Genomic DNA, 22,605 nt, shown 5'->3' with positions numbered 1-22,605 from the left:
TTAAATGGAACTTCCTCTGTGAGATGGGGTTGTCGTACTGAATGATGGGGTTGTAAGGATCCAGCATGAGAACCACAACTGAGTTGTGGATCCACAACTGAGTGAGTTGCTTGCTGCCTAAGATCCCTGAATTGTCTTTCAGACGATGAGCTAGTCGTGAACCCCAAAGTATTTCCACACATCAAGCTTGGAGACATCGTGGAGATTGCCCACCCCAACGATGAGTACAGGTGAGCATCTGAGCAGGAGCAGGGGGCTAGCTGGGCAGCCCGCTGTTTCCAGGTGACGTGTCGTCTAAGGGGATGGAGGGCGAGATGGCTCTTTGCCTTGGGATAAAAATGTTCCTGCCCTCCGGGATTTGCTAGACCAATCAATCTTTTTAAAAGGGGTCCATTCTTTCTGTTTACAAAGCTGAGAGAACTCTGAACAATTCTGTAGCATTTGTTCATTTCCTTGAATACAGTAAGTCTCTGACATACAGATGAGTTCTGTCCTGAGAGTTCGTTTGTCCGTACGTCCAATTTGTCCCTAAGTCCAGCGAAGTTGGTCTAGGTACCCAACTGACACAATCGGCTGTATAGTACTGTGCTGTAATAGGTTCAGAACATTGGGCTGGCCAGTATTCGAGTTCTTCCATATGGAAAAGCCCAAATGAACTTTTTGGCCAGCCTAATACTTTTTCACACAAATAATACATACATCAAAAACACAAAAAATAAAACATGTTTAATCTCACAGCACAGTACCTTGAAAACTGCAGTCATCCGGTACCGTGGGTGGCACACAGGGGCTGGCGCGCACGTTCACGTCTTTGAAAGTTCACAGACTGAAGGTTTGGATGTAGGGGCTTACTGAACAAGTGCAGAGTTGGTTTCTAAAGGAACTCTCTCCTGTTCTTGTGCTGCCAGTTAGAATATGTCCAGAGTGATCTGTTTGTGTTTTCTGGGTGGTAAAGAAAGCTGATTAGTTAATGCTGACAACATCTCTTCTCTTTGTTGCTTTTTTTTTCCCCCAGCCCTCTGCTTTTGCAAGTCAAGTCACTTAAGGAGGATTTGCAGAAAGGTAAGAATTCCATCTCTCTTCTCCAAGATTTTTTACACTTTATTGTTTCAGAAACTTTAAGAAACCCCCCTTCACAATGAGGGCACAGTACGTCTCTCCTTATCAAATTGTGTTCCTGCTAATAAAAATATTGTCAGATACCAAAACTGCCAAGGAATCTCATTTGTCAGCACCTTGAAGGCACTAGAAATTTTTAACTATGTTTAGGGACTTCCCTGGTTGTCCAGTGGCTAATACTCTGTGCTCCCAGTGCGGGAGGCCTGGGTTCGATCCCTGGTCAGGGAACTAAGAGTTCCCACAACTAAGACCTTCCACATCCAAATAAGTAAATATTAACAAGAAAACAAAAACTATATTTAGAATCAAAAGGAAAGTAGATGAAGCCCTACACTTAAACTCCAAAACAATTGTTGGCAAAGCATGTTTTCCTCAATATTATATTTTTTCACAAAATATTTGTTACGTGTCTGCACTGGGTTGGAGCAGGGGAGGAACATATACCGCTGATTACCCAGCACCTGGGCAAGGCACTGTGCTGCAGCTGTTTGTCATCTATCTTTCTTGATCTTCCCACCAGCTCTCGAGTGAGGGAGGAACCTTTGTCTCGGTGGGATGAGCAAGTTTGCCTGGTGTTAGCAAGTGAAGGAGCCAGGGCAGTGATCCTGTCAATACTTACTCATTCTGGATCCAAATCCTTTCTTCTAATGACTATACCCTGCTGATCTAGGAACTAAAATGTTAACTGATAGCAAATAAAATAATTCCTTAAACGGCACTGAAAAGAAAAAAAAAATTTTTTTTAATCTTCTCTAAAGGATTTTGATGTCAACCACTTTTTTATGTTTTAACTTGATGGGAAAACATGTTTTCAAACCTAGATCCTGAGTGTCCCTTTTACTCTCACCTCTTCTTCTGCTGCCTGTTAAGGTTTTTGCTTAGCAGACTTCAGGGCTCATTGGAAAGTTTGTTTCTTCCTTGACTACCATCACTACTCTTATTCCAAAAGAGAAACGCTTTCCTCTTCTAAATTTTCACAACCCTTTGAACTTTCTTATGTTGCTTCTTAAATTCTTTTCTCTCTCTCTCTAAATATACATATACATATATATATATATTTCAGTCTGTCTCTCTCTCATTTTTTAATTGCTTGGGTTCAGGTCTTACTTCACCTGAAAAGCAGTTTTAAGTTCCTGAAGACAGAAAACATGTCTTGCCCTTGGTAAGGGATCAGTTGTATTGTTTGTTGAATGTTTGGGTATTTATAGATTGTGTGTGTGTGTGTGTGTGTGTGTGTGTGTGCACACACGCACACACATGCCCTCAGTTGTATCTCATTCTTTGTGACCCCATGGACTGTAGCCTGCCAGTCTCCTCTGCCCATGAATTTTCTAGGGAAGAATACTGGAGCGTGTTGCCATTTCCTTCTCCAGGGGATCATCCCGACCCAGGGATCGAACCCACACCTCCTGATTCTCCTGAATTGGCAGGCAGATTCTTTACCACTGAGCCACCTGAGAAGCCATTTATAGATAAGAATGTATTTACCTGATTTTTCAGAATACGTTATGTGATCCAGATTTCTTCTCTGTTTCAGAAACTATCAGTGTGGACCAGACTGTGACTCAGGTGTTCCGGCTGAGACCTTACCAAGATGTGTATGTGAATGTTGTAGACCCTAAGGTGTGTCTTTGTTCTGGATTTGAATATCTTATGGGGAATGATTGGAGAAGGAAATGGCAACCCACTCCAGTATTCTTGCCTGGAGAATCCCAGGGACGGGGGAGCCTGGTGGGCTGCCATCTATGGGGTCGCACAGAGTCAGACACGACTGAAGCGACTTAGCAGCAGTATGGGGAATGATTAATGCCTTACCTCAACAGTAGGTTTCTAAGGAAATAATGAGTTACTTAGGGCTTCCCTGGTGGCTCAGACAGTAAAGAACCCGCCTGCAATGCAGTAGACCTGGGTTCAGTCTCTGGGTTTGGAAGATCCACTGGAGAAGGGACTGGCTACCCACTCCAATATTCTTGCCTGGAGAATTCCAGAGACAGAAGAGCCTGGTGGGCATCTCGAAGAGTGAAACATGATGGAGCAACTAACACACCAAGTGTAGTGTTAGACTATTCAATGTGTGGTCACACAGAGGTTATTTAGGCTATAGACAGAATGTACGTTGCATTTAAAGTCCTCCTTTTTTAAAAGCTTGTCCTATAAAGGTTCTGTACATATATGTATGTTTGTGAAGCTAAATATAAAATTCTCTATAAAATACTAAAATTTCTTTCTTTGTTGTCATTTTACTTTGAGCAATGATGCTATAAAATTAAGAGGTAAAAAAATCATTGTCCAAGTGACATAATCAGTATTATCTAGGGAAATAAAACCCATAGCTCAGTGTCACATTTGTGTATCAAAATCAAGACTAAAACACTGACTGTCTACTCTGGTATGCTTTGCATTTGACCATGGTACAGTGGCTGTCATATCTGTTGGACACTTCCCTGTCCTCAAAAGCCTTCTCAGGCAGGATAAAATTCTATTTCTCAGGGTTCCGCTAATGAATGGGCTTCCCTTGTGGCTCATTGGGTAAAGAATCTGCCCGCCATGTGGGAGACCTGGGTTTGATCCCTGGGCTGGGAAAATCCATGGAGAAGGGAAGGCTACGCACTCCAGAATTCTGGCCTGGAGAATTCCATGGACTATATAGTCTATGGAGTCACAAAGAGTCGGACATGGCTGAGCGACTTTCACTTTCACTACTGAATGGTCTTCAGTGCTTGTCTTTTTGTCAAAAAGTTTCTCTGTGGTGAGTGAGCACTATCTTACACCTATAAAGCATGGCAGAGTAATGCAGAGACATACATCTGATTATCCTTTTTAGGATGTGACCCTTGACCTTGTGGAATTAACCTTTAAGGATCAATATATTGGCCGTGGGGATATGTGGCGACTAAAGAAAAGTTTGGTAAGATGTGATTTTTTTTTGTTTTTAAAGTCTATTACTTTTTCTATTATGTTAATAATCTGTGTCACTGGGGAGATTTATGTCTAGTCGGAAGAAAAGTATAAAATCATTTCCAATTCCAGCATCACAGACAATTATTGTGGAGATGTTGTCTGTCTCCTTCCATTCTCTTTTCATGTTTTTTTTCATGCTTTCTTCTGCTTGTTTGTTTTCACAGAGTTTTACTTTGCATTTTTTGATCTGAATGGGAAAGTATAATATTTTACATTTAAATGGGACTTTGATTTTCAAATTTTCGCCTGATTTCATTTACTCCTCATATCTCCTCCTGTGGATAGGCATTTATTACCCTGAATTTATATATATGAAAACTGAGATAGAGGGGTTGAGTGAGTGCCCAAGACGAGAAAGCTAGTAAACAGTTGACACTCAGCTGGCACCGAGATCTTGTTGCTTCCAGGTTAGACTGCTTTTCACTTTCCCCTCCTCCCATTTTTCCTTGTTTATTTATTTTTACCTGGCATTTCCCACTGAGCATGGTCAGTTCATCACAATTTCGAGCTGGTGCAGACACTTCTCCTTTTGGACTCTTTGGCCATTATGGAACAGCAAGTCCTAAGTAAAATGTGCACACTGTATATTTTTAGACAGAGATGTTTTTGTTTACTTTTTATTTGGTGCGAGAAGGTTCCATTTTCTAAAATGAGAAGTAGATGTTCTATATGTAAATATAGGTGCATGCGTGAGCGTCTATGACAAATACACAGGTAAAGCGGGCCACTTATTATCCGCCCAGTCTTTACTATTGTCTGTACCTGCCAAGCCCTTAAGAACCTACTGTTATACCCGCCCCAGCAGGTTTCCCTGTGGGATAAATCTATTCTCCCATGTTAATTGAATATCGGGTGGTTAGAAGAGATTAGAAAGCCAGGAGACTTTCTTTGTGCCCTTTTATGGCCTCGATGTGTTGTTGAATCTCTCTCTCTCTCCACTTAGGTCAGCACATGTGCCTATATCACTCAGAAGGTGGAATTTGCTGGCATCAGGTAACTAGTGTGTCCCTCTTGATTCATCAGCTTGTGAACAGGAGCAGGATCCAGTGCAGTAACTGTTCTACATACAGCCTTTGAGTTGTGTGGGTGTCCATATAATAAAACACACAGTAGGTCCAGGAGCAGGCAGATCTGTTTGCTAGGCACACTTAAAACCCATTAGAACACCCAGTTTGGGTGTTTTTCTGCTCGATCTGCCCAACTGCAGAGGATCTTCTGGAATATTCTCTCTGACTTGAGCTCTGATTCTTTAATGGCCAGTCTCAACACACGTGTCCTGGTCATGGAATTAACACTGTCAAGTACCACTTGTTCAGCACATGCTGTGTATCAGGCGTGTGCTAAGTATTTTTACATACAGTGCTTGTTCGTTGTAGACAATTTGAAAAACAGGATAAAGAAGCAAGAGGAGGGCTTCCCTGGTGGCTCAGTGGTAAAGAATCTGCCTACCAATGCAAGAGACACAGGTGTGATCCCTGGTCCAGGAAGATCCCACATGCCGCCAAGCAACTAAGCCCATGCAACGCGACCACCAAGCCTGTGCTCTAGAGCCCAGGAGCCGCAACTACTGAAGCCCGCTCGTCACAGAGCCTGTGCTCCGCAGCAAGAGGAGCCACTGCAGTTAGAAGCCCACACACCACAACTAGAGAGTGGCTCCTGCTCGTTGCAGCTAAGAAAAGCCCATGCAGCAACAAAGACCCGGCACAGCCAAAAAAAAAAGCAACAGCTTAATCTCACAACAATGACTGAAAAATAAACAAAAATGAATTAAAAAAAAAAACAAGATGCAGGGACAGAAGATACCATATTACTTAATAATGACATGCAAAATTTTCAGTAAAGTGGCTTCCATTGGGACTGCCCTGGTAGTCCAGTAGTTAAGACTGTGCTTCCAATGCAGGGGGCATGAGTTTGATCCTTCGTTGGGGAAATAAGATCCAGAATGCTGCATGGCTTGCCCAAGAAAAGACGGGCTCCACTGAGTAGGGATCCTGTGCCTTTATACTTCCTGTCTGCTTGTGATACTGCGATGGGTCTTGTTTTTGTTGAAACTCATTATCTCAAAGCTAGGATTAGCAAATTTGTTCATCAGTGCTTTCTAACTGTTTTTGTGACATGGGCCCTTTTGAGATTTGACAAAGTGTACATATTCTGTGCTCAGGAAAGATTGCATCATTTAGACGGTTCGTGGGTTCCCCAAAGCCCTTCCTCAGATTCAGAGGTTGTCTGCAGACCCGCAAATCAAGAGCTCCTGTTGTACAAATTCAGTGCACACTGAAAATTCTTTCTGTTGTGTCTGTGGCACTCTGGAAATCTGTAACTGACCAGGTCGTTTGGGTGACAATGACAGAGTAGAGGGAGCTACCCTGAAGGCACCTCCATTTCTTCTTGGTTTATGTAGGACTTGTAATAATGTGTGCGTCTCCTTTTAGGGCACAGGCTGGTGAGCTGTGGGTCAAGAATGAGAAGGTCATGTGTGGTTATATCAGCGAAGATACCAGGGTGAGGTTGATATGACGCTTTTTTGGTTTTGTTTCCCCATGTTGTGATGTCTGTAAGTCATGAAATAAAAAACAAAACGGAAACCAGCAAAAACCTGATCTTATGATCAAGCTCGTGACCAAGCTACCATCTGCCCAACTGGAATAATACTGTAATAAAGCAGGGACTCCTGAAATTCTAGGGTTTTACAGTTTGATCTCTCTGCTTTGGGGGTGATCTTTGTTTTCTTTTGTTTATATCAGATGTAAAAATGGAGTGTCTAGGTCACAGACTTCTGTGCCCACTAATTCACAGCAAAAGTTAAGCTGAGTTGAAGATTGTGTTGGTAAACCTGGAAAAGGACCTTTGCCAGGGAATCTCCTGTGACTCTGGTACAGTTGGGAAATTCCAAACTGAGCGCCTATGCACGTTCCCCACGCTGGTGGGAATCAGGGCCCAGAAGCTGTGGCTCCAGGGCTTTCCCCACCCTGGTGAAAGCACCTGTCTGCTCTTCCGTGTTCCCACCCACAGCCTCCCCACCAGCAGTGGTTCTCAACCCCAGGGTGATGATGCCTCCCCAGGGGTCTTTTGGCAAAGTCTGCAGACATCTTTGTTTGTCACAACTGGGGTTGTGTGGAGGATGCTGTTCAATCTGTTACAGCATGAAGCATAGCCCTCCAGAGAGAGGATCACCTGGCCCGAAAGGGCAGTAGTGTGGGGGGCTGTACCAGGCACTGTGGGCTGGTCAGTGTCCCTGGCTTCTACTCACTAAATGCCAGTAGCTCCCACCCCCGTCCCCACCCCCTGCAAGTCACAACCTCCAGAAATGTCACCAGACATCACCAGATGTCTCCTGCGCAGGCAAGATAGTTGGGAACTTGGGGCAATTTTGAGAGATAACCACTCTGTCTTACAAAAAATTATTTTTGTAATTTGCTTATTTATATAGTGACAATACATATATATTTTACCCTAAGCAGTGTATTCCTCATTTTGCTTACTTTTGAGTTTTATTAAAGAGTAATGAAAATGTATTCTCCCCCTTCCTCCCTCCCACTTTCTTTTTTTAGCTGTCTTGTTTGCACTCACTATGTCTTAAATCACTGATTAGGAGTGTATTTGTCATGTCATAGGTTCTGCTCTGTAAGATAAGGCCAAATTATCTTTCAAATTCTTTGGACCAATTTATACTCCTAGTTAGCCATATATAAAACCTCCTGTTTTTTACTTTCTCCAATACCCAGTTTTAAAGTTTGAAAATTTTTGCCACTGTAGTGGGCATGCATTGGTATTTTACAGTAATCTTTCCCCTAGTTTTATAGCAATTCACTCCTTTTTTTCTTTATTGTCTTGGCTGCGCTGCAAGGCATATGGTCTATAGTTTACCAATCAGGGGTCGAAACCCATTCTCCTTGCAGTGGAAGGGTGGAGTCATAATCGCCGGATCACCAGGAAATTCCCTTAACCATTTTTAAATGTACAGTTCAGTAGTTTTGAGTATATTCACATCATTCTGAAACAAATCTCCAGAACTTTTTCATTTTGCGGAACTGAAATTCTATCCGAAATTGCTTTTTAATGCAATTATGTTTTTGTTTATTGCAGGTGGTGTTCCGTTCTACGTCGGCTATGGTTTACATATTTATTCAGATGAGCTGTGAAATGTGGGATTTTGATATTTATGGTACTGTTCCTAAGTGTGGGTTGTAATGCTGATGGGGAGAAGTTTCTGGTTTCCTTCAAATTGGTATCATTAACTGTAATCTCTGAACATTCTTTGAAGATATGTCCTGAATCTTTATAAATCCTCAAATGTTAAAAATAAATATACATATTATATGTGCAGTGAATTGTATGAAATGTAGTAAAGCATTAAGGAAAAATCTGTATTCTCAGATCTTCAATTATTCTATAGGTGCAGAATCAAAAGTCATAGAGGTAGTGACTTTATGGCCAGGAACCAGCATCTTCTTTGATAACTTTCATTTCATGTTCTGCCACTCACAGAAATCACCAAGTTTGTCTCATTTTATTAGAATTACTGCACTATAAGTGGAGTATGATAAAGCTGCCATGAGGTGTGGATGCTGTGCCCAACACCCCAGCCTCATGGTTCATGCAGTTCTAGCTTGTGTTTAGCAAAATTACAAATTAATTTTTCATGTAGGTCATCAAGGGTTTGCTGAAGAACAGCAGAAACTGCAAGGGATAATTTAGTGACTGCCCAGGGTCTGCCCGATCACCTTCGAACAAACATGAAGCATCACTGTGAGAATACTTATATTTACCACTTAGATGGTTCTCTCATTTTGAAGATACACTCTTTTTCAAGCATCAAAACTTTTTCAATCTTTTCACAACTTTATCAGATCTTTTTCAATCATGGGTTTTACCCTGAACCCATGACCTCTTAGCAAGTGAGGTAAATATTAAATTTGGCTCAATAGAAAGTCTAGGTCGAAACCACTTTTAGGATAGAGCACCTTCTCTTTGACTAGTCCTATTCCTATTACTTTACTGAGGGAAGAATTTGTAAGCAAGAAATAAAGAGAATTCTCACCTTCTTCCTATTGTTTCTTTTCAGGGGATCTGTATTTTGAGAAAGCTGTGAATGGTTTCCTTGCTGATCTCTTTACCAAGTGGAAGGTATGTTTCTTCTCACGCACCAAGTCTTGCTGTATAAACATTATTCAGTGCAGATTTTTAAAACAAACTATTTCTATTAATCTGCATTTAATGGAGGCACCAGAGCTAATTGATGAGACTGTAGATTTAAATTACCTTAATCACTTCAACATGGTGAAGTGTACTTGTGAAGAACCCAGAGCTAACATCAAACTCAGTGGTAAGAGACTGAAGACTTTCCCCCTTAAGTTCAGGAACAAAACAAGGATATTTGCTTTCATCACTAGTATTCAGTGCAGATGGTGACTGCAGCCATGAAGTTAAAAGACGCTTGCTCCTGGGAAGGAAAGCTATGACAAACCTAGACAGCATATTAAAAAGCAGAGACATCACTTTGCTGACAGAGATCGGTAGAGTCAAAGGTATGGTTTTTCCAGTAGTCATGTACACGATGTGAGAGTTGGACCATGAAGAAGGCTGAGCGCCGAAGAATTGATGCTTTCAAATTGTGGTGCTGGAGGACAGCAAGGAGAGCAAACCAGTCCATCCTAAAGGAAATCAGTCCTGAATATTCACTGGAAGGACTGATGCTGAAGCTGAAGCTCGAATACTTTGGCCACCTAATGTGAAGAGCCAACTCATTGGAAAAGACCTTGATGCTGGGAAAGATTGAAGGCCAAAGGAGACGTCGGCAGAGGACAAGATGGTTAGATCGCATTGCTGATTCAGTGGACATGATTCTGAGCAAACTCTGGGAGACAGTGAAGGACAGGGAAGCCTGGTGTGCTGCAGTCCATTGTGTCACAAAGAGTCAGGCATGACTTAGGGACGGAACAACAGCAATTCAGTGTCGTACTGGAAATTCTAGCCAGAGCAACTAGGCCAACAAAAGAAAGAAAAAGAAGGCCCCCATGTTGGAAGAGAAGTAAAACTATCTTTCTACACAGATGACATCTTATATGTAGAAAACCCCCCAAAATCCATTAAAAGAAACAACTATTAGAGCTAATGAACACATTTACCAGAGTTCAAAATCAGCACACGGATCATTTGTATTTCATCAACAATGAACAATCTGAACAGGAAATTAAAACAAGGAATTAAAAAAAATTTTTTTTTAAACAAGGAATTAAAAATTTTAAAGAGAAATAAATTAAAAATTCCATTTACAAGAGCATCAGAGAAATAAAACACTATGCAATAATTTACCCAAGAAGGTGCAAGGTTTGTACACTAAAATCTACAAAATGTTGCTGAAGGAAAGACCCAAATCAAAGAAAAACATCTCATGTTCATAGATCAGAGGACTTAATATTGTTAAAATAGCAATACTACCCGAGGACTTCGCTGGTGGCTCAGACGGTAAAGAATCTGACTGCAGTGGAGAAGACATATGAGTTTGATCCCCTGAGTCGGGAAGATCTGGAGAAGGAAATGGCAACCCCCTCCAGTATTCTTTGCTGGGAAATCCCATGGACAGAGGAGCCTGGTGGGCTACAGTCCACGGGGTTGCACAGAGCTGGACGTGGCTGAGTGACTAAACAAAAGCCACCACCGCCAGATGTTGTTGTAAGTGATTTACCTACGTTATCCCACTGAATCCTCTCTCTCGTCACTCTTCACAGGTAGGGAAGGTACAGCTGAAGAGGTTAGGTACCTTGCCTGGAATCAGTAGCCTGCAAAAGCAGAACAAGAATTCTAGTCCTGTTCCATCCTTTCCCCCAGTGCTCTCCTGGGATCGTAACCCCCAGGCCATCCTGTCTGTGTTTCTGTAATCCTGAGCCATGTCACCCTGTTGTATGTCACCTCCTCCATCACACATGAGTTGAGAAGCTCACATGCCCATGCCAGCTCACCGTCAGACATTTTTTCTGTCTAAAACTTGCACCCCAGTCAGATGAGTTTGAAGTTGCATTTGGAGTGCTAGGTGTCCAATAAATGAGTTGGTGGCTAGTGAAGGTGTGCCCTTGGTCCTGTGGCTTGTATTTAGGGATTTCTGTCTGCCTGAGAGATAGCTGTGAAGACCATATGGTGACGTGCAATGTGCGTTATGTTGTCTTCCTTATATGATGACTGCTGAATCGTGCAATCAGTAGGCTGAGTTTGAGTTGAGGTTGGTTAGTGTGGGTTTCTGTTTTCAAAGACAAAGAGGAACTGATACTGAGCTTGCTGACTCCCTGGTGCAGGCCAAATTTCATGCCGTCTGTAAACACCCTACTTCTAGAACATTGAACTCCCGACTGCATGGAAATGTTTATTCTCACTCGTCCCCATCCCAGTCCAAAGGTAATTCTCTGCCTTGATTTCAACCCCTGCATCTCAAGCAGCATCCAGTCCCCATCCTGTGACCCTGGAAGTAGGCAGGAGTGTCTGCTTCTGGCATCCCACTACCCTAGGTTCTGTTCTTCTCTAAACCACAGTCCTGAAAAGGTTAAAAAACACCGTGAAGCAGGTATAAATACCAGGATCCTCTGACAGGGGGCTGGTCTGTTTCACACCACAGCAAGGAGACACCCCCACCTTACTGGTGATCTGCAGTTTTTTGTTTGTTTGTTTTGGCTGCACTGCATAGCTTGCAGGACCTTAGTTCCACAATCAGGATGGAAGCCATGCCCCCTGCAGTGGAAGCGTGAAGTCTTCACCACTGGGCCACCAGGGAAATCCAGTGATTTGCGGTGACTTCAGATAACTTTCCCAAGGTCACATAGTGGTCAGTTGCAGGGCCATGAGTCAGCCTAGCACTCTGTCCTCTGTATTATGCAGCCTACAGTTACAGGAGGTTACCCAATACCTGAGCCTCTGCTTCCCAGAGCTGAGACTGCTGTGTTCACGCAGGCTGCTTCACAGTGAAGTAAATGGATTGAACTTGAGCCCTCTTTTTCTGTATTCATGCCTAGGAGAAGAACTGCAGTCATGAAGTGACAGTGGTCCTGTTTTCTAGGACTTTTTATGATGCGAAATCTCTTGGTGAGTAACTCTTTCTCTTACAAAGTTATATTTTTTTTAACTTTTTATTTTGTACTGGGGTAGAGCCAATTATGGCACCCCACTCCAGTACTCTTGCCTGGAAAATCCCATGGACGGAGGAGTCTGGAGGGCTGTAGTCCAAGGGGTCGCTAAGAGTCAGACACGAATGAGCGACTTCACTTTCACTTTTGACTTTCATGCACTGGAGAAGGAAATGGCAACCCACTCCAGTGTTCTTGCCTGGAGAATCCCAGGGACGGGGGAGCCTGGTGGTCTGCCGTTTATGGGGTCGCACAGAGTCGGACACGACTGAAGCGACTTAGCAGCAGCAGCAGCAGCAGAGCCAATTAACAATGTTGTGATAGTTTCAACTGAACAGTGAAGGGACTCAGCCATACATATACATGTATCCATTCTTCCCCCAAACCCCCTCCTATCCAGGTTGCTACATGACATTGAACAGAGTTCCTTTGCTACATAGTAGGTCCTTGTTGGTTATCCATTTCAAATAGAGCAGGGTGTACATGTCCATCCCAATCTCTCTAACTGTTCCTGAAGTTATTTTTTTATTAAGCTTTCCACATGTCAATCCTGATTCACTCTGTATCATTTTTTCTTTCCTGCTCCATCTCTCCCAGTTTTTCGGTTAAAAGATAGGATAGAGTGGAAGATGACTCAGTCCATTAGTCAATGCAAGAAGTCTCTGGGCTGTGATCCATCTTAAAACCAACCTAGTTTTGCACAGTGGCAGTATCGTAGCCCATAAGGTTTATCTGAGGTGCCATTATTGCTAATTGAAAACTTTTCCCAACTTAATAGAAATATAGTTACCTTTTGTGTGTGTTTGTGTGATGTAGTTCTTCAATCCAGAAGGGGGAGCAGAGAAACTGAATTTCTTCAATTTGATCTACATATGTTGTTTTCTCTATTTCAGATGAATTTCCTGAAATAAACCGAGCCTCAATTAGGCAGGATCACAAGGGGCGATTCTATGAAGACTTTTACAAGTATGTTTGGGTGCTTTACTTTTTTTGCCTTTTTTTCTCCTTGCTTGTTTCTTACCTAACTTAAAAAATTAACCTTTTGACTTTGGAATAATTTTAGGTTTGCAGAGAAGTAGCAAAGCTAGCACAGAGAGTTCCCATATACGCTTTACACAGTTTCCTCTGAACACTTCCTAACCAAGGTACATCTGTTAAAACTCAGATGAGCACTGGTGTGTGCTCAGTCGCTTAGGTCTTGTCTAACTCTTTTGCAACCCCATGTACTGTAGCCCACCAGGCTCCTCTGTCCATGGGATTCTCTAGGAAGAATATTGGAGTGGGTTGCCTTTTCCTTCTGCAGGGGACCTTCTCAACCCAGGGATCGAACCCCCATCTCCTGCTGGGCAGGTGGATTCTTTACCACTGAGCTACCTGGGAAGCCTCACGCTGGTACATTGCTATGAACTAAATCTCAGACTTTTCTCAGAGTTCATCAGCTTTTCCACTTATGCACCTTTTTTTATTCCAGGATCCAATTTAGGGTATCACATTGCTTTTGAACTTTCCAAGCTTTTTACTGTGAAAAATTTCAAATTCTCACAGAAAAGAATGAACTAAATATAATGAACCCATACCCCCAGTTCCTGGATTAAACAGTTAATATCATTCCATGTTTGCTTCACCTGTGTTTGTGTGTGTGTTAAATTTTACTTTAGAGCAAATTGCAGATACTAAAGCATTTTGTTCCTAAAGAATAAGGGGACTTTCAGATGATGACGTGTCCCTGTGGGTTTAGGAATCGCAACAAACGCCCCACTCCAATGAGGAATATTGATCAGAGTCGGGGGAGGGGAGGACAAAACACGTGTTAGGGGAGGGAATATGTGGAAAGTCTATAAGCCTCCTCCCAACGTTGCTGTTTTTTAAAACATTTTAACTATTGTTGGCTGCACTGAGTCCTCATTGCTGTGCTCAGTCTTCCTCTAGTTGCATCTGGTGGGGGCGACTCTTTGTTGTGGCGCCAGGCTTAGTTGCCCAGCAGCATAAGCAATTTTCTCAGACCAGGGATCAAACCCTTGTCCCCTGCATTGGCGGGCGGATGCTTAACCACTGAACCATTAGAGAAGTCCAGTCTGCTAATGTTTGTTAAACACATTTGACTTCATCATGTACTGTTGTATGATAAATGACCCCAGCTCCAGGCGTCCCTTCTTCCCCTTTCCGTGAAACCCTGTAAGGGACTCGATGTCCCATGTGTTGTCGCTGCTTGGTACCCACCTTGCGATGGCGCTCCTTTCAGGGTGGTGGTGCAGAACGAGAGGAGGGAAGAGTGGACCTCACTCCTCGTGACCATCAAAAAGCTCTTCATCCAGTACCCAGTGCTGGTGCGACTGGAACAGGCAGGTACTGCTCTTAGGTGCTGGGAGGTGTGCTGGGAGGGGAGGGGTCGGGTGGAGGCTGGGGGACGCAGAAGTTCCTGCTTGCCTCCCTCCCAGTGCCGAGTGTGGCTTCTGCTTCTGGCCAGGTGTCTGTCTCAGGGCGGGGGCCCCGCTGGTCATTGTGTGTGCAGTAGGTTCAGTCGTGTCCCCTCTGCAGGGCGGGGGCCTGTGGGGCCAGGCACCTTCCGCTCGTTTCTTACGGGTCCGTCTTTCACGAGGTGTTGTTCCTTGTCTGTCTCTTCTGCTACAGAGGGCTTTCCCCAGGGAGACAATGCTACCTCAGCACAAGGAAACTACCTGGAGGCCATCAACCTGTCCTTCAACGGTGAGTGAAGCACAGCTGTGGTGTGTGGGCATTCACTGACCACGTGACCGTGAACGTCTCTTTACTGATGTGCAGAGACCCAGGCCGAGCTGGTGATGCCCCCAGCTGCCACCCTGCAGATTAACTGAAAGCAGTAACTTTATAAATTATATATTTATGTATTTGGCCCATCGGGTCGTAGTTGCAGCATGAAGGATCCTGGTTGCATCATGTGGGATCTTTTGTTACAGTGCTTAGTTGCTCCGTGGCATGTGGGATATTTGTTCCCCCACCAGGGATCAAACCCATGTCCCCTGCATTGAAAGGCGGATTCTTAACCACTGGACTGCCAGGGAAGTCCTGATTGGATGGATTCAGTGGCCACCATGTAGGTCTTGGGGCTTCTGTTGGCAGTTGACTTGCTTGTCTCATGCTGTCCCAAGGGTAAAGAGCTGTAGGCAATCCTCCTTTGGGTCCTTTATTTTCCTAAAAACTGTGTTTTTATTATTTTCCACTCCATCCCTCAACTGCTTCTAAGTAATTTTTATAAATCTACCTTTTTTTTTTTAAATGACAGAAGGAACCCATGTTCCTAGAATTCAAATACTAGAAAAGTACTTCAAGTAAAATAAAAATCTCCCCTCTCCCTCCACTGTCAGCCTTCCCAAGAGGAACCATTGTTAATAGCATGATGTATAGCAGAGAGCTCGGCCGTACACATACATTCTCCCCCAAACTCGCCACTCCTCCAGGCTGCCATGTAACATTTAGCAGCGAATACTGTCTTAATTAATATTTGATTCTTCTAAGTTGCAATACAGATCCATTTATGGATGGTTTAAATTAACCACATGAAATTTGGGCATGGTGTCTCAGACAATAAAGAATCTGCCTGCAATGCAGGGGACATGGGTTCTATCCCTGGGTCAGAAAGATCCCCTGGAGGAGAAAATAGCAACCCACTCCAGTATTCTTACCTGGGACATCCCATGGACAGAGGAATCTGGCGGGCTATGGTCCATGGGGTCATAAAGAGTTGGGCACGACTGAGCAACTAACACTTTCACTTCTCACACAAGGCTGCACAAGCTAGGTATATGCCCTTGAAGAGGGGGATTAACGAAGGTGACAGGGACATAGAGCTGTACACAAGAAGCTCTTAACATCGAAGGGGAAGGACAGACGTGAATTCAGGCCAGGAGGTGGCAGGCGTTCTGATAGGGATGTGGACGAATTGGGTCTGAGAGAACAGGAGCGCTTGCCATTGGCTGGTTTCTGAGAAGCTGTAGCATCTTCACCGGAGGACTTTTTGCTCTGTTTCAAGTGTTTGACAAGCACTACATCAACCGCAACTTTGACCGAACCGGGCAGATGTCTGTGGTGATCACACCCGGGGTGGGTGTGTTCGAGGTGGACCGGCTGCTCATGATCCTGACCAAGCAGCGGATGATAGATAACGGTAATGCGCCCGGGGCGCTGCCCTGCGTCCCTGTGTTTACAGCCTAGCTTAGCCTTAGGGCTCTGAGTGTCGGGACTGGGGACCTGAGTAACGTCAGGTGGTGAAAAGAGTCCCATGGTCGGTCGGCTTGGGAATGCACAGTCAGGCACAGTTCCTCGTTGCCAGTGTGAAGGTGTCAGAGTGTCTTGCTTGCCTCTAAAGGACACAACTGGCGCCCTGAGTGTCCCAAACGTACTTGATGCTGGAGAACCCCTTTGGGGTTGTTTCCAGGATCCAGTGCCCATCGGCCCGTCCTGGGAAGCACCAGAGCATCACCTGGTACTCCCTCCGTGATGTCCCCAAGCTGCGCCCCTCCTCCAGCTTGATTTGTGTTCCAACAGCAAGACACAATTGGGAACATGAGTCCCGACGGCCAGTAAAGAGACTGTTAACTGATGGAATTGTTTTGCTTTTTACTGAGCTGGCAGGGTTCCCTTTCCTCTCTGGCCTTGAAACTGTGTTCATGGCCACATGGTGGTCTGCTCGACAGATCACAACCTGCAAGGCAGTCAGAGGCGGATTGTCAAGCGCTGATTAGTGGCAGCTGCAGGGGGACTTGGTGAAAGTTAGAAAGACGGAATGCATCTATTTCCTTCTGACCTGCCATGGGCAGCGCTGATACGTCAGCTGTGTCTCGAACCCTGGCCCCACTTAAATCACGCGCACCCCCCAACTCTCCCTTTTGTTCCTTAGGAATCGGTGTGGACCTGGTGTGCATGGGGGAGCAGCCGCTGCACGCTGTCCCGTTGTTCAAGGTGACTGATCTCGCACTGCTTGCTAAAAGCCAGGCTCCGGTGCAGGGTGGTCTTGAATAGTGAGAATCGGAGAAGCTGGGTGGCTCCAGGTCCTGCCTGCTTCCCAGCTCACCTGGTCCATGCTCTGTTCCCTTTCAGCTGCACAATCGGAGTGCCCCTCATGACTCCCGTCTGGGGGATGACTACAACATCCCTCACTGGATAAACCACAGGTGAGCGAGAGCCAGATTCACCGTAGGTGATCAGGGATTCTGTTAGCTCCCTTGCCATTTTTTTCTGCAAACCTGTTGAGCTCTTACCATAAAATCTTTTGTCAAGAAAATGTGGAAACTTTAAGTTGTAATATTTGCTTCAGGTCTCTCTACATGCAAAGCCATGGCCATGACATAATTACAGTCTGTGATGAAAAGCATGAGACCAAGTTTGAAGGACTTATTTCCACACCAGTTTCCGACTCCCACAGCCCACAGATGACTGATGCTGGGCCTGGGCCCCTCTGTTTGTAGGAAGCTCCCTGTGCCTCCTCTTGACTGGGACCAGGCCTCGGTGTTCCTGCTGATTTCAGCTCGAGGAGGAGGTTCTAGACCACTTAGAAATCAAGACTAGCACACATGAGACAATTTATGGGGAAAAGGAATAGAACAATAATTTAAAACGTAACCAGTGTTTCCTAGTAATTACAAAGCAAAGTTAGAATTGGAAAGATCAGTGAGGGCTGAGTGAGCGTTCCTAGGAGGGCTGATCAATGCCTGGGATTCCAATTGTGTCTGGAGGTTTAGAATGAAGGGGGTTTGAGGACTTCCCTGGTGGTTTGATGGTTAAGACTCTGCACTTCCACTGCATTGGACATGGGTTTGATTCTTGGTAGGGGAAGTAAGATCCCACATGCCATGCAGCACTGTCAAAAATTTTTTTAAAAACTAAAAAAAAAATGAAAGGGGTTTAGATGAGTGACCCTGTCTGTTTCTTTCACAGTTTCTACACATCCAAAAGCCAGCTCTTTTGTAATAGTTTCACACCACGAATTAAACTGGCAGGAAAGAAGGTAGGTTTCATTGACCAGCAGAGCCTTTGGGGACTGTCACTGATATTGTTATTTTGGCCCTAAAATACCCCTGTTCCCCAGTGGTCATGAGTAAAAATTGAGAAATTCATGTTAAGACTTTATAGTCTTCTGCACTGAATAAATAAACAGCAGGGCAAATTCCAGGAGTGATTAACTATCTGTTTAACTTTACAGCCCACCTGTGAGAAAGCAAAAAATGGCCGTGATACATGTGAGTATTTGTTTCCTTCTTTCATCACTTTTAGGAAGAGTCAACTGAGCCATGGCAACAGGATTTTGTGAGGTTGAATAAAAAGTTCATGGCCAAGTTTGGGACCTGAATTCCCCTTGTGTGACCTTTGGAAGGTCCCTTAATGACTGCATATATTTTTGTCATCACCCACTGCAAAGTGGGTGATAACAAAACTTTTTTTTTTTTTCAAAATCTTGTGTTTATTTTCCATAGGTTGGTTATAGGAATGGGGTGGAAAGTTTTAAAGGACTAAAGATACACATTGTGTGTGTGTGTATATATATATATATGCATAGTTGCTCAGTCGTGTCTTTGCGACCCCATGGACTGTAGCCTACCAGGCTCCTTTGTCCATGGGATTCTCCAGGCAAGAGTACTGGAGTGGGTTGCCATTTCCTTCTGCAATATATCCATTAAGGTGCCATTTTTTATGATTGATTTTTTTATTCTTTTAATTGGAGTATAAGTGCTTTACAATGTTGTGTTAGCTTCTGCTGTACAACAGTGCGAATCAGCCGTATGGATACATAAATCCCTTCCCTGTTGAGCCTCCCTCCCACCCACTCCCCACCCCACTAAGATGCTATTTTTTTAACAATGGGATCACAGAAAGAAATGGTGCCATCATCTGGCCTTTACTTAGTGCTTGTAAATAGTAATTTCTCTATCATTTTGATGCAAAAATCATTTAATCTTTGCAACCTGATCATGGGTTGTTATCTCATTGTTTTTCACGTGGAGATGCTGATGATGACCTACCTATACCTTGCAGATTTTGATGAAGACCATCCAAAGGCCTCTTGTTGAAGTGTGTTTTGATGACAGTTGATATTTTTTATGTGTTTCAGCTCTCGGGACCCCCAAAGAATCTGAGAATGCCCTTCCCATCCAGGTGGATTACGATGCTTACGACGCACAAGTCTTCAGGCTCCCTGGCCCCTCCCGGGCTCAGCGCCTCGGCACCTGCAGGTTCTCTGCCAGATGTGCTTTGGGGGTGGACGTAGAAACTAACTAGGAAAACCTGAGGCCCCAGAGGGACCTGCATGAGAGCAACCTTGAAAATATCTTAAATTAAAATGAGCCAAATGGAAGCCTTAGTGTGTATATCGTTAGGGAGTCTGTTTTCCCGTTCTCTGGCCTAGCTGTTTGGTTAGCTATGTTTGCTATAATGAAGTGTTCGCAAATAAGGAGAGCATTCTGCTTTTTCTAGTCAAGAGGAGCAATTTGTGAATTCTAGAATCTTCATTTCACTGAGCAGCCCCTAATAGATAAAGTGAAAGTGTGTTAGTTACTCAGTCGTGTCCAACTCTGTGGGACCCCATAGACCGTAGCCCACCAGGCTCCTCTGTCCATGGGATTCTCCAGGCAAGAATCATGGAGTGGGTAACCATTCCCTTCTCCAGGGGATCTTCCCAACCCAGAGATCAAACCCAGGTCTCCTGCATGGCAGGCAGATTCTTTATCGTCTGAGCCACCAAGTTAGATAGAGCAATAGATCGATCCCAGCGTCCAGAGTTTCTCTTAGGTTTATTATTCCCAGAGGGCAAGATACTTTTCTTTCTCTAACTCTTGTGTTTGAAATTTGCTCCCTGGTATTTGGGTCACACAGTAGGGTTTCATTGTGATGTGCTTCGATTTACCAAAACAGCCATCTCTGGGTCTAGTGTAAGGAAGCCACCCCAGGTCCAGGATGTGTGTTTTATGTTTTCTCCTGGTTCTCTCAGTGTTGGTTTTTGTCTGTCTGTCTGTTTGTTTTTGACTGCACATTGTGGCACGCGATTCCCAGGGATCAAACGACACACCTCCTTGCAGTGGAAACCTGGAGCCCTTACCCCGGGACCACCAGGGAAGTCCCTATAGTCTTAGTTTTTATGCTTAGTGATTTGTGTAGATTTGTTTTTAGAATGTGGGAAACAGAGTTCTAGCTTTTTTTTGTTCCCCCCGTCGTTGACCAAGCATTGCCAGTCTATTTTCTGTATTTCTTAGTATGGAAAGTGTGCTGTAACTCAGTACCACTGGCTGGAAAAACCCCCTGTCTCTTCACATCATGACAGACGGGTTAGGGTTAGCCACGTGCTCGTCTTGTGTCCACTCCCCTCATCCCATCCTGATGTCTGGTCCCGAGAGTGCTCAGAGCTCAGGGTAGCGCTGTTAGCAGCAGTTCGCTGCACATGGGTGCTGCCTTAGGGCGTGGTGCTGCTTTTCTTCTGAGCATCTAAGAACATGTCCAGGGTCCAAGATCCTTGGTTTTCTTTCTTCTGACCAAAGATGGCGAGACCCGATGTCCCAGAGACTCAGACTGTTCCGAGGGCATAGGCCGTGCCCTAATCGGTGCTGTGTCCCTCCACTGGACTGAGCATGTGCTGGTGCTCAAATATTTATTGTTGGAATAATGAAATGTGCAGTCTGCCCTTGGGGTCTATCTTCAGGCTCCATTTAAGCTCTCACTTTAAAACTCTTCCAGGTAGAGAGAGAATAGCTCTGGTATCACAGGGGCAGCCCTGTGGGCAGTTGCTGACTCTTTCATTCTGAATTTTTGCTTCCCTTGGACTTCTCTCCTTCTGATCCTTCTTCCTGCCACTTCCAGAGGCTCCTGTCTCAGGGAGTTTCATGTTTTAATAAGGGCATACTGTTTTGTTTTGTTTTTTTTTAACTTTTATTAAGGAAACTTTCAGAGACTAGTGAAATGAACAGTTATCAGCATGTCGTCAATCTTGTTTTATCACTTCTCCCACATTTGAAATTTCGTTGGAGTATTCTAAAACAGATCTCAGATACCCTTTTTTTTTTTAACCTGTAAATATTTCAGTGTGTGTCTCTAACAAATAATTAAAAAAACAAAAAACAAAACCCAACATGATCACAGTACCTGTGTTACTGGTAACAAAATTCACACTGGTTGCTAATATCCTCTGATAGCCAGTCCCTCTCCAGACTTCCCAATTGTCTCAAAAATGCAGTTTTTATGGTTAGTTTGCTTGGGTTGGGATCTGAAGAAGGTGCACACGTGGCTTTCATCTTGTGTCCTTTCTGTGACTGTAGAGTGTCTTGCTTTTTCTTCCTCTGGCTCTTTATTTCCCTTATTATGTTTAACTTGCCCTGTCGTCTCTGAGTCTCCTGTAAACTGGCGATTGTCTCTGGAGGCCCAGTGAGATTTAGATTCAATTTCTGATGCCAGGAGATGTCTCAGGTGGTGCTGTGTGCTTCCTCCTGGGTGACCTCAAGTCAAAACTCCATTTTCCGTGACTTGAGCTTGATGGTGGGATGAGGTGGCGTCAGACTGAGGGATCGCTTCTCTAAGGCTCTGATCCCAGGACTCTGGCCACGGGAGGACTGTCCATCATTTCCCCTGTTTCTTCCTGGAGCTGCTCAGGGCAGAGTACCTCCTGCGTCACCTCCCACCCAGAGATCCCATGGAAGGTTATCATTACTGGTCTTCCATGTAGCCCGGGCTGGAGACAGTGACTTGGTCTTCCCCCTGCCAGGTCTGTGCGAGAGCGGGAGAGTCACAGCCGGAAGAGCGCCAGCTCCTGCGACGTTTCATCCAGCCCTTCGCTGCCCGGCCGGACGCTGCCCACGGAGGAGGTGAGGAGCCAGGCGTCTGACGACAGCTCGCTGGGCAGGAGCGCCAACATCCTGGTGATCCCTCACCCCCACCTGCACCAGTACGAAGTCAGCAGCTCCCTGGGCTACACCAGCACTCGAGGTCAGAGGGCAGGGCTGGGCAGCCATTTTAATCTTTTGTGTCTTTATGTATTTGGCTGCGTCAGGTGTTAGCGGCAGCACTCGGGCACTTCAGTCTTCGTTGTTCGGATCTCTTTTAGTTGTGGCACGTGTGGTCTAGGTCTCTGGCCAGGGATCGGCTCCAGGCCCCCTGCACTGGGAGCACACAGTCTTAGCCACTGGGCCACCAGGGAAGGCCCTGGACCCACTTTCTAACCTGGGTGTTTGCTTGGTGGGCATGCGACATTCCTCAGGGGACCTGGTTGTAGGTTTCGACTCTTTGATCCACCCAGGTTAGGGACCTGTCTGCCATTGGGTGGGACGGATTGGGTCTAAATAGCGTGCCATCTCCATGCCTGGTCAAGGCTGGATACACTCATTTCCTCATTTATTCCTCCCATGAATTTATTATTTTTTTAAACACAGTCACATTGATTGCTTATTCATGTTCC

At 44.7% G+C, this 22,605-nt stretch overlaps 1 protein-coding gene and 1 pseudogene across 5 annotated transcripts in view; both read left to right on the top strand.

The window, feature by feature from the left end:
* Positions 1-22,605, top strand: part of DEPDC5 (DEP domain containing 5, GATOR1 subcomplex subunit) — a 72,459-nt gene that overhangs the window by 5,343 nt on the left and 44,511 nt on the right. For all 5 annotated transcript variants that reach the window (XM_070385811.1, XM_070385814.1, XM_070385812.1 and 2 more), the window contains exons 3-21: positions 143-230; positions 1,016-1,062; positions 2,657-2,742; positions 3,944-4,027; positions 5,024-5,073; positions 6,513-6,582; positions 8,167-8,245; positions 9,146-9,207; positions 12,084-12,153; positions 13,088-13,160; positions 14,437-14,540; positions 14,826-14,900; positions 16,204-16,338; positions 17,071-17,132; positions 17,271-17,344; positions 18,108-18,177; positions 18,373-18,409; positions 19,279-19,399; positions 21,916-22,136. In XM_070385811.1, coding sequence (XP_070241912.1) covers positions 143-230; positions 1,016-1,062; positions 2,657-2,742; positions 3,944-4,027; positions 5,024-5,073; positions 6,513-6,582; positions 8,167-8,245; positions 9,146-9,207; positions 12,084-12,153; positions 13,088-13,160; positions 14,437-14,540; positions 14,826-14,900; positions 16,204-16,338; positions 17,071-17,132; positions 17,271-17,344; positions 18,108-18,177; positions 18,373-18,409; positions 19,279-19,399; positions 21,916-22,136 — 1,608 coding nt within the window. The remainder of the gene's footprint in view (positions 1-142; positions 231-1,015; positions 1,063-2,656; positions 2,743-3,943; positions 4,028-5,023; positions 5,074-6,512; positions 6,583-8,166; positions 8,246-9,145; positions 9,208-12,083; positions 12,154-13,087; positions 13,161-14,436; positions 14,541-14,825; positions 14,901-16,203; positions 16,339-17,070; positions 17,133-17,270; positions 17,345-18,107; positions 18,178-18,372; positions 18,410-19,278; positions 19,400-21,915; positions 22,137-22,605) is intronic.
* LOC138991535 (U4 spliceosomal RNA) lies at positions 12,887-13,072 on the top strand (annotated as a pseudogene).

Source organism: Bos mutus, chromosome 17 (assembly GCF_027580195.1).
Source record: "Bos mutus isolate GX-2022 chromosome 17, NWIPB_WYAK_1.1, whole genome shotgun sequence".
NCBI lineage: Eukaryota > Metazoa > Chordata > Mammalia > Artiodactyla > Bovidae > Bos > Bos mutus.
The sequence above is the reverse complement of the archived record's forward strand: the minus strand, read 5'-3'. Positions and strand labels throughout refer to the sequence as shown.